This window comes from Eretmochelys imbricata, chromosome 2 (assembly GCF_965152235.1).
Source record: "Eretmochelys imbricata isolate rEreImb1 chromosome 2, rEreImb1.hap1, whole genome shotgun sequence".
NCBI lineage: Eukaryota > Metazoa > Chordata > Testudines > Cheloniidae > Eretmochelys > Eretmochelys imbricata.
This window is the reverse complement of record NC_135573.1, coordinates 71,297,906-71,325,493: the sequence shown is the minus strand read 5'-3', so window position 1 is coordinate 71,325,493 and position 27,588 is coordinate 71,297,906. Positions and strand designations below refer to the sequence as shown.

Sequence of the window (27,588 nt, the reverse complement as noted above, 5' to 3'; positions counted from 1 at the left end):
GATGGCTGGAGATGCCCCAGCCAGTGGCTCCTACCCTGCGCTGGACTCAGCGCCTCTTCTCCTGCAAGCAGCATCTGGGGTCAGGTCAGATCCACCCCCAGAAACCTCCCCTGACTGCAGGAAGATCTGCACGCCCTCTCCCAATTCCTGACCCCATCACTCCACAGCCGTGGGGGAGGGCTCACTGTATGAGGACCTGCTCCCCCATCTTGCCAACCCCATGCATCTGACCACTCCCCCGACTGGCACCCAAACCACCTCCCACTGAGCCCCTCGCACTCAATCCCCACTCCACTAAGCCCAATGAGCTGCACCTGGACTCCCATCCCACCAAGCCCTGCTTCCTCAGCACCCAGACCCCTGCTTTGCTGAGCTCCATCCCCCCACACCCAACCCCCCTTTGCTGAGCCCCAACCACCTTCACCTGGACCCCCCTGCAGAGTCGAACCCCCCTGCACCCAGAAAACCCCAGAGAGCCCCTGTGCATCCAGATGCCCCCCAAACCCGAGCCACCCACACTCAGATTGCCTCACACAAAGCCCTCTCACCCCACACCTGGATTCCCCCCACACTTGGATCTTCCAGGGCGGACCCTGCTTGCCCCACATCTGGATCAGGGGGCAGGGATGGGCATGCATGCAAGACTTGGTCCCTCTTGCTTGCTATCTTGGTGTGCCTAGCATAGAGGGGCAGGGCCCAAGGTGTTTCTGGGGCAGTCCCAGCCCTTGCGCTGTGTCTGGGTTGGGTGCAGTCTCACCGCTGAGTCTATGTCCTGGGGGTTGGGCTGCAGGGTGATCTCCCACCTCCATGCAGCCAGTGGCCCATGGCTCCCCAGTGCCATGTTGGAGACTCCACATTTATTTATTGACAAATAAAGTTTGCAGAATTTTAAAATACCGTGCATAAAAATTTTATTTTTTGGGCAGAATTCCCTCAGGAGTTGCACAAGAATGATCATATCTGGACAGAGCAGTGGCTCCTTATCTGGGTATCCTGTCTGAGACAGCGGTCAGTACCAGATGCTTGGGAAGGAAATGCAAGAAACTCTGTAATGAACAACAGTGAAATAAACTGCCCACAAAGTAAGCTACTTCCTAACCACAGGTAGACAACTTTTCTCTGAGGCTTGGTATTCTTGGAACAAATGATGTAACTACGGTCCCCTGCATTATCAGTTATTACTATTTCAGAATTGCCCAGGCATCAAGGCCTTTTAGAAAACTAGAACATAGAATCATAGAATATCAGGGTTGGAAGGGACCTCTGGAGGTCATCTAGTCCAACCCCCTGCTCAAAGCAGGACCAATCCCCAGTTAAATCATCCCGGACAGGGCTTTGTCAAGTCTCACCTTAAAAACTTCTAAGGAAGGAGATTCTACCACCTCCCTAGGTAACACATTCCAGTGTTTCACCACCCTCCTAGTGAAAAAGTTTTTCCTAATATCCAACCTAAACCTCCCCCACTGCAACTTGAGACCATTACTCCTTGTCCTGTCATCTTCTACCACTGAGAATAGTCTAGAACCATCCTCTTTGGAACCACCTCTCAGGTAGTTGAAAGCTGCTATCAAATCCCCCCTCATTCTTCTCTTCTGCAGACTAAACAATCCCAGTTCCCTCAGCCTCTCCTCATAAGTCATGTGTTCCAGATCCCTAATCACTTTTGTTGCCCTTCACTGGACTCTCTCCAATTTTTCCACATCCTTCTTGTAGTGTGGGGCCCAAAACTGGACACAGTACTCCAGATGAGGCCTCACCAATGTCGAATAGAGGGGAACGATCTCGTCCCTCATTCTGCTGGCAATGCCCCTACTTATACATCCCAAAATGCCGTTAGCCTTTTTGGCAACAAGAGCACACTGTTGACTCATATCCAGCTTCTTGTCCACTGTCACCCCTAGGTCCTTTTCCGCAGAACTGCTGCCAAGCCATTCGGTCCCTAGTCTGTAGCGGTGCATTGGATTCTTCCGTCCTAAGTGCAGGACTGTGCACTTGTCCTTGTTGAACCTCATCAGATTTCTTTTGGCCCAATCCTCCAATTTGACTAGGTCCCTCTGTATCCTATCCCTACCTGCCACCGTATCTACCACTCCTCCTAGTTTAGTATCATTCGCAAATTTGCTGAGAGTGCAATCCACACCATCCTCCAGATCATTTATGAAGATATTGAACAAAACCGGCCCCAGGACCAACCCTTGGGGCACTCCATTTGATAACGGCTGCCATCTAGACATGGAGCCATTGACCACTACCCATTGCGCCCGACAATCTAGCCAACTTTCTACCCACCTTATAGTGCATTCATCCAGCCCATACTTCTTTAACTTGCTGACAAGAATACTGTGGGAAACCGTGTCAAAAGCTTTGCTAAAGTCAAGAAACAATACATCCACTGCTATCCCTTCATCCACAGAATCAGTAATCTCATCATAGAAGGCTATTAGATTAGTCAGACATGACCTTCCCTTGGTGAATCCATGCTGACTGTTCCTGATCACTTTCCTCTCGTGTAAGTGCTTCAGGATTGATTCCTTGAGGACCTGCTCCATGATTTTTCCGGGGACTGAGGTGAGGCTGACTGGCCTGTAGTTCCCAGGATCCTCCTTCTTCCCTTTTTAAAGATGGGCACTACATTAGCCTTTTTCCAATCGTCCGGGACTTCCCCCGATCGCCATGAGTTTTCAAAGATAATGGCCAATGGCTCTGCAATCACAGCCGCCAACTCCTTTAGCACTCTCAGATGCAACGCATCCGGCCCCATGGACTTGTGCACGTCCAGCTTTTCTAAATAGTCCCTAACCACTTCTTTCTCCACAGAGGGCTGGCCACCTACTCCCCATGCTGTGTTGCCCAGCGCAGCAGTCTGGGAGCTGACCTTGTTCATGAAGACAGAGGGCTAAGAGAATAAAAAAAACCATCAAGGTGTAATGGCTAAATTTCTTCAATTGCCTGAAGAAACTCAGAGTTACTGCAACCTTTCACAAGAATGTACTGCTGTTGCAACTAGCAACTTTCCCTTTTTCCGTGTCTGTGAATGAATGAATTAAAAACGTATTAAATTAATATCAAATATTGATATGTTTGATGTGCCAGATACAGTAGTAAAATGGGGAAACATGATATAATCTAATTTTGTAATTAAAATATTTATGAAACGGAAGTCAACTGAGTGATACAGCTCCGGGCAAAATACTATAAACTTTAATGACAGGGTTTACCTCATGGACAATCGTTTCGATGTTTATTTTAGTTAGTTAGGAGTCAGAGTAACAGCCGTGTTAGTCTGTATTCGCAAAAAGAAAAGGAGTACTTGTGGCACCTTAGAGACTAACCAATTTATTTGAGCATGAGCTTTCGTGAGCTACAGCTGGAAATGGCCTAACCTGACAATTACTTTAGATAAGCTATTACCAGCAGGACAGTGGGGTGGGAGGAGGTATTGTTTCATATTCTCTGTGTATATATAAAGTCTGCTGCAGTTTCCACGGTATACATCTGATGAAGTGAGCTGTAGCTCACGAAAGCTCATGCTCAAATAAATTGGTTAGTCTCTAAGGTGCCACAAGTACTCCTTTTCTTTTTTTAGTTAGGAGTGTTAATCAGATCCTGGGGTTAATATAATTTATTGGGAAATAGGTAACAAGGGTGCCTACTATAGATCAATTGGGAAGGAGACCTGACTGAACTGGCATGTAAGTAACTGACTACATTGTTTTGTGATCTAGCTTTGGATTGTGTTTCTTCTGCGTTAGCACTGCCAGAGTTGACAACCAGCTGACACAAGTGAAGACCTATACTGAGGAACTCTTAGTCAAAATTCTAAACAAAGTCAACTTCCCACCATAGTGACTGTAAAAAGAAAAAGGAGTACTTGTGGCACCTTAGAGACTAACAAATTTATTTGAGCATAAGCTTTCATGAGCTACAGCTCACTTCATCAGATGCATCAGATGAAGTGAGCTGTAGTTCACGAAAGCTTATGCTCAAATAAATTTGTTCGCCTCTAAGGTGCCACAAGTACTCCTTTTCTTTTTGTGGATACAGACTAACATGGCTGCTACTCTGAAACCTGTCATAGTGATTGTGTATGAGTTATTTTTACTATGGTTGTGTGATTTAATTCTAAAAAATGGTTATATAGATTTTTTTTTAGTTTGTTAGCCAAATCATAATCTAATACTATTTTTGCCTTATGATATCTTATGCTATTAGTGGCTATAGTTAAGGGTATTTAATAACCTCTATAAAACTACATTCAAACCTCAAGTCCCTTTCTTTAGTTAAACAATCAAGATTAAAATAATCCTGCGAAAGGTGTACAGGTAATGAGTTAAGCAGTTGTTTACTGCTTTGTTTTATACTATCTTTCTTACAACATTTTATTTCTACCAAATGAAACAGTGAATAAAATGTTATTGCTTAATATACAAGTCTAATCCTATTTTTAAATCCTATTCTTTTGCCTCAGTCATATCTTGTGGCAAAGAGTTTCACAGTATAACTTATATACATTCTGAAAAAGAAAATCTCCTTCATCCACCTTAAATCCAATGCCTTTTAATTTAATTGGATGTTTTCTAGTTCTTGTATTATTAATTATTATTATTATAAGTATGTAGTGCTTTTCTGCCCTTCATGTTCATATGTGGCCAACATGACCAGATAATGGCTCCCCATGCAAATTATTCCTTTTATTACCATGGACATCATTACTATCATGGTGAAAGAGGAAGGGCGAGATGGATTGACAGACAGAACAACACACCGTGGGGCTTTGTGGGGATGCTGGCCCCAGCCAGTATAACAAAAAAACCCATTAATGCTCCTCTTGAACTGCATTATTATGCCTATTTGCAAGAAGGGAGGAATTCCACTCTCTTTCCAGATATCTCCAGCATTTGGTTCACACTTAGAAAACACTACATAAACAAATTTCTCTATCTGAATTTACTTTAAAACATGACATGAAACCATGTCTTCAAACTGACATTCCTTGATAGAAAAATACAATCCAAGATATACCTTTCCACAGAGAAATTAAGTATCGTTGCAAACTTAGCTGTGGAGTCTCTACTGAACAACACATACACACAAAATCCAAGACCCTGCAAATAATTATTGATGTCCTTTTCTTTACACATTATTAATAACCCCATTAAAAGCATTGTGCGTATGGAGAGGCAAGGGCATAAATCTTTGCAGGATTGGCACCCTACCGTATAAACAATGTTAACTCAGACTGAGAAATTGGTCCCTGGTGTTTTTGAGTGATAACACATGAGAATTTTGTTAATTTGCACACACACAACAATATTCCACCATACAATGTACTTCATGCCTTTATTTTTTGAGTATAGTTAGTTTTCTGTCTTTATAATACTCACTAGTATATTGCAGTTGATTTTAAAGAAATGAAGTTGTAGTAATATAAGATTTCACTACAACCTATTCTATAAAATCTTTGCAGAGAAATGCAGAGAAACTATTTCCTGCATGCTAATTGTGGGAATGCATATAGTCTAGTTTAGCAAGGTTCTACTTTAAGATGTATTCTATAGGGAAGAGAACTGATCATAATCAAAGACTTCAATAGTTCTTCATTTTAAAGGCCTTCTGACTAAACCAAAAACACCCACATTTTAAGCATTTCAATGAAATTTTAATGAAATTAAATAATTTTAGTTGATTTTCCATAACATATAAAAATAGATACCTGTAGGCTTAAAGCCAGAAGGCGTGCAAACGATTTTCTCTCCAAAGATGCGTGCCGCCAACTTAACTTACCACAGTTGAATTCTTCCACTATTAACGATGCAACAGACCTGCCCTGAAGTCTCTTGGGATGTTCACAGGTGGCAGCGGCTTGAGTATTCCCATTCCTGGTATATTCTTTTGTTAGTTCCGCCAACCACATTAACTCACAGTCACAAACTAAGGCATTAGAGTCCAGGCGTCTGTGCACACAGGAAATAAAAACAAGTGTCTGGAATGCGCATTAAAAAAGTCACCCACTTGATTATACGGAGCATCACTTTTACCATTTGAATTCCATTGTAGTTCCTTCAAAATAACTACACAGAGAATCTGTGTGTGTTCACACACGTACATACATATGCACACACAGGAAAAATCTCTGGCTTGTTACATTTTGTATTTCCTTCCTCCTTCCCTGCGCAATATTACAATCTATTCTTCAAAAATGACGGGTCTTCAATATGTTGGAATAAAAAAGTAATCTCAAAAACAACAGTAAACTGCCTTTCAGCTCCAGTATAATTCAGCACAGAACATTAATAGCCACACAGTGCAAATATCCATTAGAAAATCTGGCTACGTACAGGAAGGGATCAGCTATAGCTGCCCCTACTCAGTACGCTACAGAGGGAAGTGGATGCATGGATAACTTTCTCTCCACACCAGTACACAGTTGCAGGATATAATCTGTTTCCCAGCACTTCAGTGACAAAAGGAGTTTGTTGCGTAGTGTCACAGCTGGGTGCAGCAGCATTTCTGGGCAGGGTGTGGGGAGACCCATGTGTCCTCAGGGTCCTCTTACTATACCTTACACCTTGCTCTGGCCCCAGTTTGGCATAGCACTTAAATAATGTGCTTAAGACCATTCCTACTCCACCGTAAGCTTCTGCTGAAATTCCATGGGATTCATGTGCATGTTTAAAACTACGTATGTGGTTTAAATGTTTTGCTGGGTCCTCTAGAAATGTGCTTCCGCTCCTTCCCAACACAGATCCACCTAACTGAACCGCCACATGACTCATTTAGCTGTAACTAATGGATGCCTTTATTAAAAAACAACAACTATCTGGTTTATCTATGTGTTGGTTTCACTTATATGACAACCATGGTCTAGAATAAGGCTTGGTCCTAAAAGTAACATTAATAATTATGCCATTCAAAAAACTCACACTATTTAAAGACAGAGGCAGCCAGGAATTTGAAAACTGAACTCTTCAGGTCCATTACACTGCTGGAAGACAGGATACTGGGCTAGATGGACCTTTGGTCTGACCCAGTATGGCCATTCCTATAAACTTTAAAAATGACATGACTGAACTAACAGCCATGGACATTGAAATGTACAGTTGTTTTTGTAATGTTTTCATGATGTTTTCTCAGTTTCTAAGATAGTATTTGAATGCATGTATACATTTTATCTTGGGTATATCATATTTCTGGGATTCAATTTTCAAAGAATAAAATTTTTAGGGGCTCTTTTTTCTAACCTGTACATTATAAAAACCACCCTTGTAATATCTATTTGGTTATTAGTGTCAGATTATTGCCCTTAACCTTCTATCATCACACAATACATTCAGAGCCTGCTACATACTGCATTTTAGATTGTTCAACTGCAAGGAATATGTCATGATGATGAGGTCAACTGCTGTAACTTGAAAGGAATATTGATTTCCATTTATTTCAGGTACTTAAATGACTTCCATCATCTGAGTGCCTCCATAACTTTAACCTACTGATCTTCACAACAGCCCTGTGAGCTAGGGGAGTACTATTATCTCCAGTTTACAGAAGGGGAGCTGAGATACGGACGCTGAGGCTCCTAGATCACAAAGGAAGTCTGTGGCAGAGCAGGGTATTGAATACCGGTCTCCCAAGACTGCGGCTAATGCCCTAACTAATGGAGCGTCCTTCCCTATCCCAACCCCCTACCTACACACACACACACACACACACACTTGGTGTACATTAGCAACTTATGTCGGTATACCTGCGTTGCTCACGGGGGTGGAAAATCCTCCCCCCTGAGCAACGCAGTTATACCAACCTAACCCCAAGTGTAGACAGCGCTCTGTTGATGGGAGGGCTTCTCCTGTCAATATAGCTATCGCCTCTTTGTGAGGTGGGCAAAGCCCACCCAGCAGCATCTTCACTGAAGTGCTACAGTGTCACAGCTGCACCAGTGAAGCTCTGCTGCTATAGCATGAGTATCAAAGTGTAGACAAGCCCTCTCTCTCTCTCTCTCATCTTTAAGGGATGCTAACATGTTCAGGATGATTACAGTAACTTAGCCACTTATTCTATAAAACCATCCCCCCGAAAGCTATTTTTCAAATGGTTCTTTTCTTATTAAAAGGTGAGGCTTTCTGAAGGTAAACAGATTAAGCCTATAAACACATTTAAAGCACCTTTCTGTAACAGTGTGGCCCTTTCGGCTCTCTCCTTTTCTTTAGCTGCCCACCAGGAGTAGCAGGCTTACTTGCTTTGTAGCTGTTTATTTCTGAGTTTCAGAATTCTGGAATCAAATACAAAAAAAAAAAAAAAAATCAACTAAACTAATCAAAGTGTTTCCCTGGAAATGATTTCAATGTTCACTCTTTTTGATCAATATTGTAAGCTGGCAATTGGCTTCTGTGTAAATGGCACATCTAGTTCCAAAACACTACAGAGAATAGTCTCACCTCAGTATACATACATAGTTCCCATCATCACCAAAAGGAATTACACTCACATATTGACAGGAGAATAGGCCCCTATGGAGGTATTAGTAATACCAAGTCATATGAATCCTCAATTTCTCATTTAGCATCACTCACTTAGAACACATTGATGAACCATTCGGTGTTGGTGTTCTCTTTTCCTTGGTGTTCTTATGTTCCTAGCTTTTGGTAAGGAGCAAACTAAGGAGCTAGGCTCTGTTTTTTACTTCTGTAAACTTTAAGGGTATGTCTACACTGCAATTAAAAACCCATGGTTGGCCTTTGACAGCTAATTTGGGCTTGTGGGGCTCGGGCTTCGGGTCTGTTTAATGGCCACATAGACGCCAGACTCAGGCTGGAGCCCAGACTCTATGATTTTGTGTGGTGGCAGGGTACAGCGCTTCAGTGGTAACCTGAGCCAGAACATCTACACCACAATTAAACGGGCATGCAGCCCGAGCCCTGAAAGCCCATGTCAGCTGGCACGGGCCAGTCGCAAGTGTCTAATTGTGATATAGACCTACCCTCACAGTTTCAAGGATAAAGGTTAAGACAGTAAAGTTGCAAATGTTCTCTCTTTGACCATAATTCAGCAAACTGCTTTGACAACTACTGAATTTTAAACATATGTTACAGCCCATCATCTCTTACTTAACTTTAAGCATGTACTTCTCCACTGGGACTTAAAGACCTATTTGATTTTAAGCATGTGCTGAAATACTTTACTGAATAGGGATGGACCTAAGAATGTACTTCAGTGCTTTGCTGAACTGGGACCAATTTGCTAATTCAAATAAATCCTTATGGCCTGGAGACTTTTTAGAGTTTAGAGCCCAGTCCTGGTCCCATGGAAATAGGAGGCAAAAATCCCACCAAATTCAAGGGGGGATAGGATTGAACCCCAAAGCAGGAATTTCCACATCTGGTTTTGGAGACATCATTGGTTAGTAACTACAGTTGAGGAACAAACAGCAAAAAGAGGGGTAAAATTTAAGTTTCGAAGTCTCACACCTGTAGCTCTCTAACTGATTATGAGATGTGAAAAGGAAAAGGCAGGAGGTGCGACAAGAAAGGACCATGTGAGGCTCCTTAAACTTTAACCAATGTTTTATTAGTCATGGAAAACTCTCTCTCTAAGAAAAAATGTATGTCCATTTGCTGGCCAAATAGGACATGGAAGAACAGAATGCATGATATTTGCAGGCATATAAAATTAAATGGACCATTTGGTTCTCATGTCTACAAACAGGACATCCATTTCTATTAACTGAGAGTCACCAAATTCTGTCCTGATTTAGTCTTAATTCCCCTTATTCCATATTTAGTAACTGCTATCCACATTCCTTCCCTTCGCCTCATTTGCCTTCACCCTCATTTCTCATTCTTCAGCCTTGTTCTCCCCTTCCATGCCTTCTCTTTCAGCTTTGTGTCTTACGGAATTTCTTTTAATTTCCATTCACATTTCACTTCTTACGAAACATTAGAACAAACACAGTACAATATGTCACTTCCTCTGTCCCATGGTGAAAAGCATGCCAACACCACATTATAAGAAAGCTGTGGTCTTCATTTAACTAACCTAATTAAAAACCTGTCTTCACAGTTCACACAGTTTTGCAGTAGAACAGGAGTATCATTATTTACAAAATTATTTTCCAAAACTTACAGTCTCTTTAGTGAATCCAGATGAGAAAAACTTCCAGCTGGGATCTTAGACAACTTATTGTTATGCAGAAATCTGAGGAACAGAAGATATGCCTTAACTGACAGATTCCTTTGCAGAATTAGATATTAATATATTACAAAGAACATGGCTCCGCACTGTATATTTTAAAATCTGACAATAAAAAACCCTTGCATAATATTAACAAATTAGTAAAGTTGTCGTTTTATAAAAGCTAAGGCTAAGGGAGGAGGGGTTTATTATTCAACCACAGGTTACTAATAAATATTGATTATATTTCTTTCAGATGACAAAAGCAATATCTGAGTCATTTATAGGTAATGGCCTTTGTTTCCCTACAAGAATAGCAGTATCCTGATCAAATTCAAACTTTTTAATTAAATACTTCCTGTATAAATTCCTCCTGTGGTTTCAACTGGATAACTCATGCTTCATTTTTGGTTCTAAGGCATTGTGTAGACCTACTGTGAAACAACTGTAATGTTTCCCCATTCAGAGGTGGTTATGCGTCAGCAACGGGTAAGTGATGTAGCATAATCTTTTTCATTTCTATTTAAGGCCTTCTCTACCCTGCGGATTTATCCAGATTAGTGCCATCACTAAGCGATGTAGCCACTCCAATGCAAACCATTGACAAAGCAACTATTTGCACTGGTCGCATTTAGCTCTGCTTGAAACTAGCATAATCTCCACTGGCAGAAATTGTGACATTTTGGCTATGTCTACGTTACACGCCACTGTAGGCGGTATGTAGGGAATGTGTAGTCACAGAGAAAAGCAGGCTGTGTCTACACTGTGGTGTATAGTTGCACATGTCAGTGAAAGGCTCGGGCAGGGGGAAGGCTGGGGGGGTGGAGGGGGAAGCTTCAGCAGCTCTCCCTAGAAGAGCTTTTCCATCCCTGACAGAGTTTCCCTGCAGTAGTGGGGAGCTGCTGCACTCTGTCCCTTTGGCGGGGAAGGGCTCTCTCAGTAGGGAGATGGCAGAGCCTTTCCCCATTGCTGGAGGCTTTCCCTCTGGTGGAGTCTTTCTCCAATTCCTCCCCACTGCCAGAGCTACTGGAGTCTTTTCCTGCAGTGGGGAAAGGCGCTAGCAGCTGGGAGGCAGTGGGACACTACATGGCTAAAAATAGCAGTGTAGACAGGAGAGCACGGCTTGGGTGAGTAGAAAGCCATGTAGGTTACACCCTTCAGGGCAAGTCTGTATTCTACTCACCTAAGCCACACCTCACTGTCATCACTGCTACTTAAACTCATGCTAGGGGAGCTACTGGACTACATACTCTACAAGCCACTAACAGAAGAGTGCAGTGTAGAAGTAGCCTTTGCCTGTTCACACTACAGGTTTGCAGCTTTGAGAGGGGTCTGGCAACTGATGGCTGTAACTGAGGTAAATCCACAGAGGAGATGAGCCTTAAATGAGTCACATTTAAAGGTATCATGCCAAACAGATTCTGCAACAGAACAGAATTCTGGAGTTTTGATGGAAATCATGTCTTTTGTTACTTGAAAGACATCTAAACTCACTTTCAGAGAGATCTAAAGTCAATTCACTGAAAATACAATTCAGACTTGAAAGAGTTCTTCTTGGCTGGAGGGTTTGTGAAGGAAATCTACATTACAAAATCTTGCTCTCTTACTAGGGTGACTATTACAGAATTTCCTCTACTTTTCAGCACTTCTGTAGATAAAAGGGCACAGAATTTATGTAGGTAAGTCAGGTTTTGAATGAGGAAGACAAATCAAGAACACAGAACTAATGAAAAGTTTGCCCAACCAGCACTTACAATCTTTCTAATTTTGGGAGGTCTCTGAAGGTTTCTGGCTTGACTGTTTCTATTTGATTGAAGTGAATATACCTGTGGAAAGACCATCAATATAGTTATCTCATCTTTTCTGGACATTGTGAAGAAATTGGATAGAAAGGAAATCAGCAGCGTTGGCTGAAAATGCTGAAAGAACCCAACAAACCCACAGAACACAATCTCTGTAAACAGGAAATCCATGTATTTTTAACAATCATTTTCCCTGCTGTTCACAGTGCCAATCTAAGAACCCACTGATACAGAAGAGGTGAAGCTGATGTCTACCAGCAGGTAGTGGCTCCAAGCCATCACCGTCTGTAACTGAACAGAAGAATGCCTGCTGAACTTATTATACTGTTTAATGAAACTCATTTGGGCTAAACAACAGAAAAAGGATGTGTAACAAGTGGCCAAACACAGTAACATTTGCATTAAGGACAAAGAATCAGTGAAAAGAGAGAGTTCTTACTTTGTACAGTAACTGAAGTTCTTCAAGATGTGTGGACCCTATGTGTACTCCACTAAGCCCGAAACTAGAAGAGTATTGCTAGCAGAGTCTGTAAGTCTGCTCCTGCACCCTTCTCCTCCTTGTGCTCCCAGACAAAAGCCTAAGGGCAGTGCAGACCGCCTACCTCCAGTTCCTTCTCTACCATGAAGCATGTGTTAGGATCTGAAGCAGGGCAGGTAGTGGAATACAGATAGGGACCACGCATCTCAAAGAACTCTAGTTCTCGTATAAGGTAAGTAACTTCTCTTTCTTCTTCGAGTGCTAGTCCCTATGTGTATTCCATTGTGGGTGATTGCCAAGCAGTGCTTATTGAGGAGAAGGTTGTGAGGACCTCTGCAATACTTCTGAAAGGAGTATGACTGTACTGAGAGAGATACCATCTTCAGAAGCATCCACAAAGGCACAATGTCTTGATAAGACATTCACTGAACCCCACGTAGCTGCTTTACAGATTTCAACAATAGGAATGTCTTGAATGAAGGCTACAGAGGTGGTCTGGGCTCCAGTAGAGTGACCTCTCAGACCTTGTAGTGCAGGGGTGTTTGTCAACTTCTAACACAGCAGAATCCACCCCAAAATCCTTTAGGTCTTTAGGAGGAGACTGTTTCCACTCTCATCCATTCTGTGAATGATACAAATCGTGCAGGTGATTTTCTAAATGGTCTTGTTCTTTGTAGGTAAAACACTCCAGCTCAGTGGATGTCTGTGGAGAGAGGCCACCTGTGTGCAGTTTTTGGAAGAATGGAGATAGGTGGATTGTCTGATTTAGATGGAAATCCAAGATCAGTTTAGGAGTAAACTTAGAATGTAGCCTCAGAGCATTCTTATCCTTGTTGAAAGACTGTATATGGCAGATCGCCCTGAAGGGTACCAGTTCACCACCCTTATAGCTAAGGTGAAGGCAATTAGAAAGGTGACTTTCATGGATAAGAGGGATAAGGACCAAAAAGCCAAGGGTTCAAATGGAGGTCTTGTTACTGCTCAGAAGAGAAAATTCAGGCCTCACATCGGAGTATACCTACTCACAGGAGGAACGGTTATAACCAGGCCTTTCAAAAAAGTACTGCTACAGGATGGGTGAAGATAGAGTTGTTATCATAAGAACATAAGTACGACCATACTGGGTCAGACCAAAGGTCCATCTAGCCTAATATCCTGTCTTCCAACAGTGGCCAATGCCAGGTGCCCCAGATGGAATGAACAGAGCAGGTAATCATCAAGTGATCCAGTGACAGGCACTGATACTACCAAATGAACCTGTAGTGAAGAAAGTGAGACACCCTTGGTATTTAAGGAAAGAAGATATTCTAAAATAGTCAGCATGTCAGAGTCCTCAGGGGTTATCTGATAACTGATAAATATTTCCAGTTGGCTATGTACTATTTTCTAGTGGACTCTTTTATACTATTGTTAAATATGACCTGAACTGCCCCAAGCATGCATTTTCTAAGTTTAATACCGTGGGTGCGGACTTAAAGGCACTGCTAGCAATACTAAATAGGGAAAAACTGATGACCTGCAGTGCTCCAAGTAAGCTGCTACTACTGATAGCATGAAGGGTACCTACAAGTGTACTGTTGCAAAGCCAAAGGAGAGTGCCCTATAGTGGTAGTGGTGCCTGTCCATGGAGAACCTCAGGAACCTTCTGTGTGAGGGGTGGAGGTCTATGTGGACATAGGCATCCTTCATATCAAAAGCTGAGAACCAGTTGTCTCTGTTCAGTGAAGAAATTATTGATGCCAGTGTGACCATTTAAACCTCAGTTTTCAGATAAAGACAAGGAGTTGTCTGAGGTCTAAGATGGGTCTCCATCCTCCCTTCCTTTTTCAATGAGAAATTATTTTCAGTAAAATGTTGAAGAGGACCTTCTCTATAGATCCCTGAAGGAGGAGGACGCTCCCTTATTTAATGACCATCCTCTCCTGAGAGTGGTCCCTCAAGAGGAACAGGGAAGGGATTTTTGGGAGTGGGGGGAAAGCAGAGGAATACTATAGTACAGCCGGAGTGTATGATGTATGATGAGTTCCAAAGAGGATGGAGGTAGGCTGTTCTCAGTGGTGGCAGATGACAGAACAAGGAGCAATGGTCTTAAGTTGCAATGGGGAAGGTCTAGGTTGGATATTAGTGAAAACTATTTCACTAGGAGGGTGGTGAAGCAATGGAATGGGTTACCTAGGAAGGTGGTGGAATCTCCATCCTTAGAAGTTTTTAAGGCCCAACTTGACAAAGCCCTGGCTGGGATGGTTTAGTTGGTGTTGGTCCTGCTTTGAGCACGGGGTTGGACTAGATGACCTCCTGAGGTCTCTTCCCACCCTAATCTTCTACGATTCTATGTCAACAATCCATCTGTCTGTTATCACCCACCAAGTTTGGGCAAAGTGGGCCAGTCGACTCCCAAATTGGGTCTTGGGGCTCATGACTGATGAATGTGGTATTTGGAGTGCTTTGCAGCTCTTGAAAGTACCGTCAAAAATATTTCTTAGCAGGAGGTTGTGGTTGGAAGAAGGGGAAGCATTATGTGTACCCTGCTCCAGCTTTTGTCACTTCCATGGAAGTTTATACGCCCTTTGGTGGTAGAAGTGTTGAGGCACTGTCTGAGGCTTGTATGACTGAGGTCTGTGGTACTTCCTCCTTGGCACTAGAATGTAGATCCTCAGTTAGCAGAGGGTTGCCCTTGAATCCCCTAGTCAGTGTACAGATTCATCTGTTTTATTCCTGAACATGTTGTTCCCTTCACAAGACATATCCTCCACTGTAGATTATACTTCCCCAGAGAATCCTGAGGAATGAAGACAGGATGCTCAATGTGTGACAATAGCCATTGCCCTTGAAACAACAGCTGTTTCTGCTGCATCAACAGAGGCTTGGAGAGATGATCTGGCGATTAATTTACCCTCCTCAATCAGAGCCAGGAATGTGATCTGCGCTCTTGTGGGTGTTTGTCCATCTATTCCACTAACTTAGAGCAACTGACAAAAATTGTATTTTGAGGTTAATGCTTGGCAATTGGCTATATGAAAAGGCTGATTGAAGTGAAAACTTTCCTGCCCAATAGGTCTAGATGTTTAACATCCTTATCTAACAGAGTGGATCTGGTAAAATAAAAATTCTGCTACCTTGGCTGGCATGTCGTATTTCTTTTCAGTCCTCTTAGAGACACAAATGAATGGTGTATGCCAGATGACCTTAGCAAGCTCCATTAATTAAAGGGCAGCATAAACCTCCTAGGCCTTTCACTATGCAGAATGCCCAAGGGCTTTTGAGGAGTCTCTTGTACCCCCTGCAGAGAAATCTGGAGAGTCTCAGCAACCCTCCTTAATAGGTCCTGGAACTGCCTGTAATCATCAAGTAAAGAATATGGGGTTGGGTCTGATTCTTTCTCCTTGTCCTTGGGCATCTGAGGAAGCCTGAGTTCCTCTCCGGGAAGTGAGGGATATTGTAACTCCCAAAGGGAACAGAGAGACTCGGAGTATTGTGTGAATGGATCCGATGGTCCCCAGTAAGAGGGATCAAACGTTGGCTGAGCGCCAAGATCTACCTGGCTTCCCTGGAGAGAGGAGCCTTCAGGGCTTTCACTTTGGTTTATTCTCTTGCTACAGCTGCCATGACCATTTGCTAGACACAGGCAAACACCTAATGATGTTTCTTCCATTAGCACTGAATAATAGAAAGACCTCTACTGTCATCTTATGATCATAAATAAGAGTTTACGAAAATAATACTAAAATTCAAACTTTACAATTGGACTTTTTGTACCAGATTTTTGGTCTCCTATTTTACACTGCTATTTTTAAATCATACTTGAATTGGAAAAATCCACAATCCACAGTTGTCATGGCAGCCTTTTTCAGGTTTCTGTTTGACTATTTAAATCTCTTTAGCAATACACAGTTTCACTTTCACTGGCAATAACCAGTGTACAGGGCTCCAAGTGGTGGAAAATTTCCAGAGAGGAGGTTGCAGTAGCACTTGGTAGCCACTGCATCCCAAAAAGTGGGTGGCACTGGTTGTTGCCCTAAGCAGAGTGGTGGGAAGCAAGAGGAAAAAAAAGGTTGAAGGTGGTATAGGCAAAGCTCAGCCTCTTTTTCATCTGCTCTGTTACTCCATGTGGAGTTTTTTCAACCCAGGCAGTGCAGACTGAAAACAGGAACCAGAGCACCTGTGGATTTGGCAAACTCTCTGCCCTCTCCAAAAATATAAAAAATAAAATATTTCCACCAAAGATTCCTGGAGGTTTGATTTTAGAAATATGGACACCTTATGGCTACAGCGCTCCCAATAGACATAACTGCCTTTCTCCCATGTAAATCCTATACTAGGGTGGTGCTGGAAACAGTGCCTGCCCTCTCCCAAGGGTAAATCCTCCACAGTGAGCCAGATTAGGACAGGGTGTGACGCAATTCGCATCTTTACTCCAGCAGGGTCCTTAGTCCCTTAACTGAACACAATCTCTCCTAATGTGTTTGAATACAGCTAAATGTAAATGTATACATGTGGGAATATAGGCCACACTTACAGAATGGGGGACTCTCTCCTGGTAAGTAGTGACTCTGAAAAAAAGATGTGGGGTCTTGGTGGATAGTCAGCTGAACATGAGCTCCCAGGTTGATGCTGCGGCCAAAAGAGTTAATGAGATCCTGGGATGCATAAACAGGGGGATGTTGAGTAGGAGTAGAGAGGTTATTTTACCCCTATATTTGGCATTAGTGTGACCACTGCTGGAATACTGTGTCCAGTTCTGGTGCCCACAATTCAAGAAGTATGGTGATAAATTGGAAAGGATTCAGAGAAGAGCCATACAAATGATTACAGGATTAGAAAATACACCTTACAGTGATAGACTTAGAGCTCAATCTATTTACCTTAACAACAAAGGTTAAGGGATGACTTGATTACAGTCTGTAAGTATCTACATGTAGAACAAATATTTGATGATGTGCTCTTCAGTCTATCAGAGAATGGTATAACAAGATCCAGTGACTGGAAGTTGAAGCTAGACAAATTCAGACAGGAAATAAGACATACATTTTTAACAGTGACAGTAATTAACCATTGGAACAATTGGTCATGGGTAGTGGTGGATTCTCCACCACTGACTGTTTTTAAATCAAGACTGGAGGTTGTTTTCTAAAAGATGTGCTCTAGGAATTATATCTATGGCCTGTGTTACTCAGGAAGTCAGATTAGATCACAATGGTCCCTTCTTGCCTTGGAATCTATGAATAATTTACATAGACATATAGGACCACAGGTTGTATATTTCTAACATTTGCCATATACCATGTCAAGAAACTGTCCACATAAGTAAATGTATTTGAAGCTCTCAAACTAGGTCATCCCAAATCAAAATGGTCCAGCTGACATTGTTACTAATTTCTGGCACCTGCAATCATATTTCTGAGTTACCATAAGATGCTCTAAGGCAGGAAGAGTTATCTTTCACCCTCAGAAAAGTTATCCAATACATCAAAAGCAAACAGTCCTTCATCTAAACCAATGCTCTGACCTGATGACATGCTTTCTTTGGTGGTTGAACAAATAAGAGCTTGTTCACTTGATCTCCTCAACAATGATAAACTGTGTTACTCCAGAAATGAAAACCTAGCCAGAGAAGATATATGTTCCCCAGCCAGTATACATACCTGCATGCAAAAGGTTAAACAAATTATCCTTAAGTACATTTTGTTAGTAGTAGAAAATAAATGCTTTCTGGACTTTTAGGTGCTTTTTTTTCTTTTTAATTAACAGAGGAAAATGGGTTAAGTCCCAGTACCTCAGGTTCTGAATCAAGAATATACTCTGCCTGTGAAAGATTTTGAGTTCTGCTGCATATTATTGTTTGGCCTGAGCCTACTATGAATCCAGCCTGTAAATCCTGCTCCATGAAACTTTTGATTGCCACCTGGGGATTTCTACCTCTCAGAGAACTAGACACAGCTTTGATCACAGCTGCCAGCGCACTAACATTGTTTTCTCTAAGCCTGTAACTACCATTTTATGTTATAATTCATTTCTGGACTACAGCCACGTACAGCTTCAAGGAGAACTGTCAGCCACTAATAGGCTAGCTTACAGAAATTGAAGGAGAAAACAGAATTATTTTTCCCACTCAGTAAGCGTGCAGCTGTTTAAAATCATTGGCTTCTAAGCAAGTTGCATACATCATAGACAAACAGAAAAATTACAGGAGTGTGGAAATACCAGCATTAAGGTTTAAAAATAAGGACAAACACACTTTTAAAATTGTAAAAAGAAAAGGAGTACTTGTGGCACCTTAGAGATTAACAAATTTATTTGAGCATAAGCTTTCGTGAGCTACAGCATCCAATGAAGTGAGCTGTAGCTCACAAAAGCTTATGCTCAAATAAATGTGTTAGTCTCTAAAGTGCCACAAGTACTCCTTTTCTTTCTGCGGATACAGACTAACACAGCTGCTACTCTGAAACTTTTTAAATTTGTGTTTCTGGAGGCAAAATATAGGAAAATTTAGGGACACATCAAATCAGTTGCAGGGGCTGAGGGTGGAATTCAGAACACACATGCACACTCTGCACAGGTCTTAAACCCTTTATTCCAAAATATACTTGTGAAAATGTCCAGTATAATACGCTACAAATTTAAACCTGCTGCTGCTATTATGCTTATCAGTCATATTTATTATAGTAGAGTAGTATAGTATTTATTAGGGGCAAGCCAAGAATGGAGCCCCATTTTGCCAGGCATCACCCAAACACATAATGAGAGAATATCTCTGCCCTGAAGGACTTCTACCCTAAATAGACAAGACAGGCAAAGGGAAAGGAAAGGGAAAGAACACAAGCAGAGTGAACAATGTGATGGATGCACATATCATACTAGAGATATGAGTATGTCCCTCTTGTTTTATTATTGGAATCCTTTCATGGGGGGTTATGTTAGGAGGAGATTTAGCTACATAGAAATACAAAGGAAAAAAGGGGGAAGGAGTTAGAGAGAGGAAGGAATGAGCAGTGGAGGGTTGGAGCAAACAGCCAATCAGCACAGAGGAGAGAATGCCCAGAGCAAAAACTGCAGAAAGCGCTCTGATGACATCATCTGTGTTCATTGGTTGAACTGCTTGAACTGCTTTCTGCAGCTGCTCTGCCAGCATCACTCTCTTGCTGGCTCCTCCTTGTTGTCTCTTTTCCAAGGGCCCAATGGCTAGGGGAAATGGGGCACCCCAATGGGTCACAGCACTTCTGGAGGGGCTGTCGCCCTGACACAGTTCTGGGTTTGAGGGCTCTCGGTTGTGAGGGGAATGGTGGCCGCAGCTGAACCCCATTTTACCCCATTTACTCCCAGGGCAACAGCATCTGCTTGAAAGGTTTTCTGTATGCTGTGCTGGCTTCAGTCTCTGGCTGGCTTCTTCCTGCTTTTATCGTTATCTGTTCTCCTTTTTGAGGCCTATTTTCCAATTATAAACCTTACAATGGTTTCCTTTGAAGCCAGTGACATCACACTCAATTTCTCTAAGTTAGTAGTTTTATTACTTAGCAGGATGCTACAGGCTGCCAACACACTGAGCAGTACCTGAATCTTGATCAACTGATGCAAATTTTCCAGACTCAATTGCCTGTTAAGCATCCACCCAGATTTAGGAATTTCTGACAAAGTGAATTCCCAATAGCCAGACAAAGTTAGGTACGGTTTAGAAATGAAGGTATTTATTTAATTAAAGTATTTTCAATGTAGTGTAGGTTTTGTATAAGTGATAGATAAGGCTCAACATTTCTGAAGCTTATTAAAAGATTTTTGCTCTGGCTATCAGTCAATAGATCTTTTGTGAACAGGCTAAGCAGTCCTTGCTTTTTTGCAAGGTTGGTAGTACTGCAAATATACAGGGGGCTCTATCCTGACATGTCCCGACTGCCACCTGCGAGGTCCTGAGTGACCTCAGTCCCCAGGAAAGTCAATGAGTCTGAAAGACCAAATTATCTGAAATGCATTTAAGTAGTACAAAATGACCTTGAAATGGCTAAAATTGCTCGATGAGAATTACTGCTGTGAAGGGGAACTCTCCACTTGTGTACAGATGGCAGGGGTAATGGTACTGCCTCTTCTGCCAGCTGTCATCCCTCTCTTCCTAGTATAAAGAGATGGAGACAGGAGGTTCTGGGGTATTCTAGGGACAGGACATGGATGGGTCAGGGTGGGGAGGAAGTATTGTGCAGCAGAACTGTAATTTGTTCCAGGACTGTGTGGTTCTGAATCAAGGAGCCACAGTCAGCTCCCAAAGGCCACCACTCTCAATCATGTCCAAGCTCAGCTCACATATAGTGGAAAATTGGAGCCAAAGACTTCAGCACCTTAGAGGATGTGGTCCAGTATTTCTACTGCCAGTCCAAGCTGAAAATAAAATGTACAGATTTCTGCACATATTTTTTGAAAGTTAACCATTATTTATGAACCAAGATTTAAAAAGAAAACAGGAAAAAAACGACATTTAGGTACCTATATAAAAGTAGCCAGATTTTCAGTGCAACTAATTTCATGGAAGATATGGGAGTTCAGTCCTTTCTGAAATCAGGCCAATTATGTAGGGGGCTGAATATGAATGAAAGGTGGGATTTTCAAAAGCATTCAGCAAAGGGCTAACTCCTCTCCCATTAAAGTCAATGGGAATTTTGCCATTGATTTCAATGGGAGGTGAGTTAGACCAATGCTGAACACTTATAAAAAGTCCAGCCTTGGTGTCCAACTTTGAAACATTTGGCTGTGGTACAGTCATAGACCTAGCCACCATAAGCACAGGCATAGAAGCTATCTTCACCCTCCTTCAGGAACTTACAATGATGCCTATCTCTGTACCACTGCAGGCGGGGCCTGACGCAGGGGAACTCGTGCACATGGAAAGAAGGGGACAAGATTTGAAGAGTTCACACAACGGGATCTGAGACTTACATGCAAAGAAGCTCTGCACCACAGGTGCTTCCAGGCCCTGGGCACATAGGTGCTGGAGGGGAAGAACTGGTGCTTCTACAACTACACAGAGCCGTAGACTGTTTTCCTCCACAGGCCATGGGGCTGCATTAGGGAGGTTAAGGGATCAGGCTGGGACTTTGGGGATCCAAGTTCTGTTCCTGGATATGCCATAAACTTGCTGTGCAACCTTGAGTGAATCATTTAATCTCTGTGCTTCGGGTCCCTGTGAAATGGAGATGATAGTTAAAAGACGTTTGAGGCTGAATCCACAAATGTTTCTGAGGTGCTCAGACACTATAGTAATAAATGTCATCTAAAAAACCTACAAAGACTAAACCAAATACTGTAGAGTTTTGAGGATGCACTAGCAGCCATGAAGTAGCATCCTACTGCCCACAGCTTTGGGGGAAGATTACTCAGTCTATACAGCGATTCCCATCATGCACACCGTCCTCTTGGGATGGGTGTTAGAAATAAGATTTGGACCTTACTCCACCCTCTAGAAGCCAGTTTCAGCAGCAACAAATATGTAATGCAACTGAGCACAGAGGAGACTTGATAAATATGTTAAGCTACCACATTCTTTGTTTAAGGTGGTCTCGGTGTGTATACATCCTCCTTTCATAAAAATAAACATGAAAAAAATGGAGAATACCCACTCGCCAGTAAGTCAAATCAATATGCATGCTTTGTTCAAATTTCATGAAGAAACGAGAGTAGCAAGTGAGGGCAGTACAAGGTTCTTTGACTTTTTAAAGCGTAAGATTAAATTCCCCTTAATAATAAGCTTAACGTCTATTAGGCCACTGGACAGATAAATTGGTGTTCAAGTGTTACTCTGTGAATTTGTCGGCTCCCTGCCCTCCCTGACAAGATAAATGCTTTATGTCTAAATACTCTCTCTCCCTAATATATTATAGCAGGTGCTTAGAGACATCTGCTACTGTTAAGGTTGCAAAAGTCTTTCTATCATAACCCTCCTGATTTCACACGTTCTTAGCTGTCTGAAATGCTCATCTTTTCAGCTGAAGCTTTTCATGCTTTATCTGTTCTCTTGATTTTTTTTTGTTTGGTTTTATTATTATTTATTTGTATTGCAGTAGCTCCTGGAGGCTCTCAACAAGATTGATGCCTCATTTTGCTAGGCCCCTCTGGATACACATAGTGAAAGACAGTTTTTGCCCTTCCACAGAGCTTAATTTCTAAACAGATAAGGCAGATATAGGGTGGAACAGGAAACAGAACTAATGGAGAGCTGAAATGATTAGCCAAAGGAAACACATCAGATTGGTGGGAGCACTAGGAGTAGAACTCCTAACTTCCAGTCTCATCCAGATTTTTGTTTGTTTTCATGTTTTAAAAAATTGTACGTGAGGAAAGAATAATGCACATTCCCCATGTTAAAAATATCCTAAGCACACTTTATAGACATAAATCTAATATAATGTCTGTCATCAATAAACATTCATATCACAAAACACCCACTGTGTATGCATGTTTTTGCATCCATATGATTCATCTTCTATCGACATTCAGAAGCAAACCTCTTCCAAATGCGTTGTGTTGCCTTTGCACTTGAACCATCTTGGGGCTTGAATATTACAAATGAAGTGTCAGGAGCAGGTATCTGATGGGCTTTTTCTGCTCAGGGACAATCATGGTATTTGGCCAGGCAGAAGAGATTTAGAAGCAGGAGGTTATGAAATTCCCAAACCATAGCAAGGGCACAGGCTTTCTTCTGATCCCTCTAAAGTGTGGTGTTTTCAGAATGTTTTCATCCTAGCCTACAAAAAAAGGGACTGGATAGTTCCTGCTGTGCCTCCAACTGCTGTTTAACAGCATGAATCTACTGCAATGACTGTGGACCGTCCGGGACATGGAAACAGCCAGCAGTGTTACGTCCCTAGGACACTGTGCTCATGACCACTGACCTTACCACATAAGGTGTGAGAAAATAACTGTATTCTATTTTATTGAGAAATAGTACATGAGTACATAATTAAGGATTGTATTCAAATGTTTATGCTTATCTTAAGTTTTTTATATGGCACCTATTGCCTCTGGGGCAGAGTTAAACTTACACATGCAACATTTAATTTTTGCAAGTGCTGACCACTGAATGCTCAAGACCATGAACAAGCAAACACTTGTGCACATAATTAACTTTACACAAGTGAACAGTCCCAGGGAACTCTCAGTTCTGTTGACTTGAACTCAATAAAACAACTTATTTGCATAAGGTTAAGCATAAGCCAGGTGTCCGCAGGATGCAACCCTACCTTTACACCCTAAAGATTGCATTAATACAGTTTTGAATGTAATATGATCTATTGTAAAGAAAATGTCAGATTTACACAGTCTGTTCTGAATACACATTGTACACAGTTTTAGATTCAACAGTGTGTATGTAGGTGTATATATGTGGAGCAATATGTTAGGGACACTTACAAAAAAAATGTATGAAAAATTCTAGACACTGAAAAATAGTACACAACTGCTTTCAAATTAAAAAGTATTTTCCTTTACACTGAGGGTTGCAGGAGTTTGTAAACAGTTAAAAGACAGCAAGCATGTAGTCCAGGTTCTCAAAATATTAAGCCACAGGGAGATCTAACTTATTCACAACAACACTAAATTTGTTATTTCTGAAGAAAATAATTGCTGGATTACTATTCTATAACATACTGCTGATAAGAAAAAAGATGTTGTTTCATATGTTATTGTGCACCATACATTTTGACTTAAGTTTTTGGTTTTTTTAAATTATTGTTATTTATTTTTTAAAGTCATGGTTTCCTATAAATGATCACAAGTAGTACATCTTCAAATTAATAACGTAGAGAGGTGTAAGATTAATTACAGCTCTTAACTCCAGATTATGATCTCAGTAGGTTGTCAATAATATATTAACAGAAAATTTCTTCTAAGTCTTTCTGAATTAAAAGCAAATAGAGAAAGTAATTTTTGTTGTGTGTTTAGTTGGGGGACGGGGGGAGGAGTGCCAGGAGTGTTGTTATTTTCCTTTCTTTTGATCACTCTCTGAATTCAGAGGAAACCTAATGTTGCTTTTGATTAATGTTCACTGTAACAGATTGTTTCTGGTTACTCTAGTTGCTTTCTTAATTTATCTCTGCATAATGGGAAACACTTCCTTGATTAAGAAACTGCTGAAAGTTACTGAATTGTTTTCCCATGCATTTCTTCTACGACGACAGGTACAGTCTATCCTAATAAAGGGCACATAGCTTAATTTGTACATCATCTGCATGAGTCATTTCAGTGTGATACAGTACATCACAATAGAGATTAATATAATACATGGGTATTTCTATAGTGTCTTTCAACTGAAGATCTCAACATACTGCTCAAATATTCGTTACCTCCCTTATCGGTGAAAGAGCTTAAGTATTATTATAGTGATTTTACCTATAGGAAAATGGAGTATCTGAGATTTACACGATTTACTTTAATACTGCAAATCAGGAGTTCTGGATTCCCAACCTCCTGCTCTAATCACAATAGAAAACAGTTTCTATGTTGTTTTTTTCCCTTTATTTTGCTGAGCCTACTCAGACATCATGTTTTACAGGGACAAGAAACCCTCTGGATAAAAGGCAGTGAGTTTTTATTTTTTTGAAATGGGGGGGGGGGCAGGGGCGGGAGGTATATATTTGATTGTATCCCTCTCCTTTCCCTCATATGTCACTGGTCAGACCACAAACTCTTCAGCACAAGAACAGTATCTTCTTAGGTGTTTCTAGAGCGTATAACTAGGTGGCGCCTCAATCCTGATCAGGGACTATGGGTGCCACTAGAGTTTAATCACAGCATAATACTAACAAAGTAATTTATTATATTCAGATATTAACAGTGTTGCAATAGGGCTCACTGAAATACTGGTATCTGAGTCTTACAATGATAGCAGATGATACTCCCCCGCTCCTGCCCACACACACACACATTCCTTCTGTGACCCAGAAGGTTTGCTGACTCTTTCTTAGAGACTGATATCCTTCCCTCATTTCTTCCCTGTAACATCGTATGGGGGCCAACCGTTCCTTCTTTAGTTAATCAACACCACTGCCAAGTTGTCCAGAAGGTGACGAGAGAGTGAGCTAAGGTGCATATATGGCCTTCTTGGTTAATGAGGAAAAAATGGCTTCAGTCTGGCTTGCAGTCTTAGCTTTCTATATACAAGTCTGTAGTCAGGAAGGGTGGAGGGAGAGAAGGGAAAGAAAACCTCCTGCTCACTTCACAGATTACTGCAAAGGTGTTTGGCTGTAGGGAGCGTGGTGACTGTCCCCTAGAACACAGGTATTATAACAGAGCTACCCTTAGTTCAACTGAAGAATGTCTACATTGCAATCACAGGTGTGATTAAAGCTAGGGTGGGTGTGCCTACATGAGCTGTAAGTGTGCTAGTGTGGCTAAAAATAGCAGTGAGGAAGCAGAGGTACTTACCCAGGGTCAGGGCGGGCTCTCACAGCCACTGTCTCTTCATTACTATTTTTAGTTTTGCTAGCTAAAGTAAAGCTACCGCGCAGATGCCTACATGAGCTGCACTCACACCTCCAACTGTATTCTAGTCCTACCCTAAGAGGGCACCATTTGGTCAAAAATGTTTACTTTTAATAATTAAATTTCTCTTTGGCTGTTAATCTACTACTACAGCAGAATGGAAACTTATTTACCGTCAGCTGTGTTAACGTTCTGCACTGTTAGTATCGCAAACAAAGTCACTATTTAGCAAAATGCATTTGTTAAAAACATTATCAAATACATTTCAAAGTTCGTTCATGGGGGGGGGGGGCACTTTTGACATTATGGATTTTCAGATGGCTGGACTGGGCAAAATAGATGCAGCTCTCTTTTAGAGATCATCTAGAGTGTATACCTCATAAATTGACAATATATTTTTCCATTAAAAAAAGATCAAACCCAAGGCATTTAGTTCCCATTCTGATTTAACTACTCACACAGTGGTCTATGCCAAAGTTGTTTGGATCTGATTCGCACTTACCCATGTTCAGTTTTGGTTAAAATTCTTTATTTCCAACTCTATTTACAAATTGTGTTTCGACTGGAGATTGGTATTAGATATATAATGTTTCCAGTGGCTTCAGAGAAATCTGCAGCTGGAGAAAAGAGCTCTCTCTCAAAAGCTAAAAACATGTCTGACAGCTTTGCAAAATTTGGCTCACCCATTCATTCTGCGCAAGTAATATATATATATTTTTGACAGGCATGTAAAATACCATCATTTGTTTTTCTACTGTCACCAGTCAAGGGCAGGCAAGCAGGTTTTGTACATATATAGGAAAATGTTCATGGCAGTTATTCAAGCCAGCTGGATGTGGATAAATAAATGTCTTAGAGATGAAAATTAAAAGTAAACGTCTACAACATGCACACAAGCTTTTGGCACAAACAGTGCATTTTAAAGCAAAACTATTACTGGGTATTTTTAATTTAACTTATTTTTCTCCAAGTTAAACTAAACAAATAAACAAAACCCAAACGTATTTTGTACAACAACATTTTTATAGTTTTAATGATTCCACTCCCTGCCTCCACTAGAGCTTATAAGAAAGAGAGAATATGCATTGCAAACTCTGATGTTCTTCCACCCACTTGTCATTTAAAAGCTTAGTCCCCTTTTCATTTTGCCTTTCTTTTCATCCTCCAATTAATGCTTAAGCATCAAAACTCCTCCCATACCACCCACTGCCACTAACAAAACTGGGAAAAGCAGCACAAGCTTCCTTGTGACACCCAACCCCATTGCAGTAGTTTAAATGTCTCTTCATCAGATCATGATTATTTTGGGCTCTGTCATCCAAGGTCACATCCTGAGCCAGATGCTCCTGTAAATAAATGTCCTCACAGCTACCTTGGGATGTGGAATAGATCAGCAGCCTAGTTGGGAGAACGGATGGGGAGTCTGTGTCTCCCTCTCTTGGAAAGATCAACAGATAGGTCCATCCCAGTTTTTATAGCTCCCAGTCTGTCCTAAACTTTCTACTAACTGTACATTTTGAAAGGTCATCCCTCCTCCTGCCAATGTGAAAAAGGACATAGGGGAATACAATGGACATTTTTCAGGAGCTGATCTCAAATGCCCCTTAGTGATGACAAGTGGACACTGCTGAGTGAATTCATGTACCAACCTGACTTGAGCAGGATTCAGATAGTTGTGAGGAG

General features: G+C 41.5%; 1 protein-coding gene across 1 annotated transcript in view; it reads right to left on the bottom strand.

Moving 5' to 3' along the window:
- The window catches only part of PXDNL (peroxidasin like), a 270,806-nt gene that overhangs the window by 96,079 nt on the left and 147,139 nt on the right, over window positions 1–27,588 (bottom strand). Inside the window, exons 5-7 of the mRNA XM_077808684.1 lie at window positions 11,922–11,993; window positions 10,120–10,191; window positions 5,785–5,954 (exon numbers count right to left, since the gene is read on the bottom strand). Of these exons, the coding sequence (XP_077664810.1) occupies window positions 5,785–5,954; window positions 10,120–10,191; window positions 11,922–11,993 (314 nt within the window). The remainder of the gene's footprint in view (window positions 1–5,784; window positions 5,955–10,119; window positions 10,192–11,921; window positions 11,994–27,588) is intronic.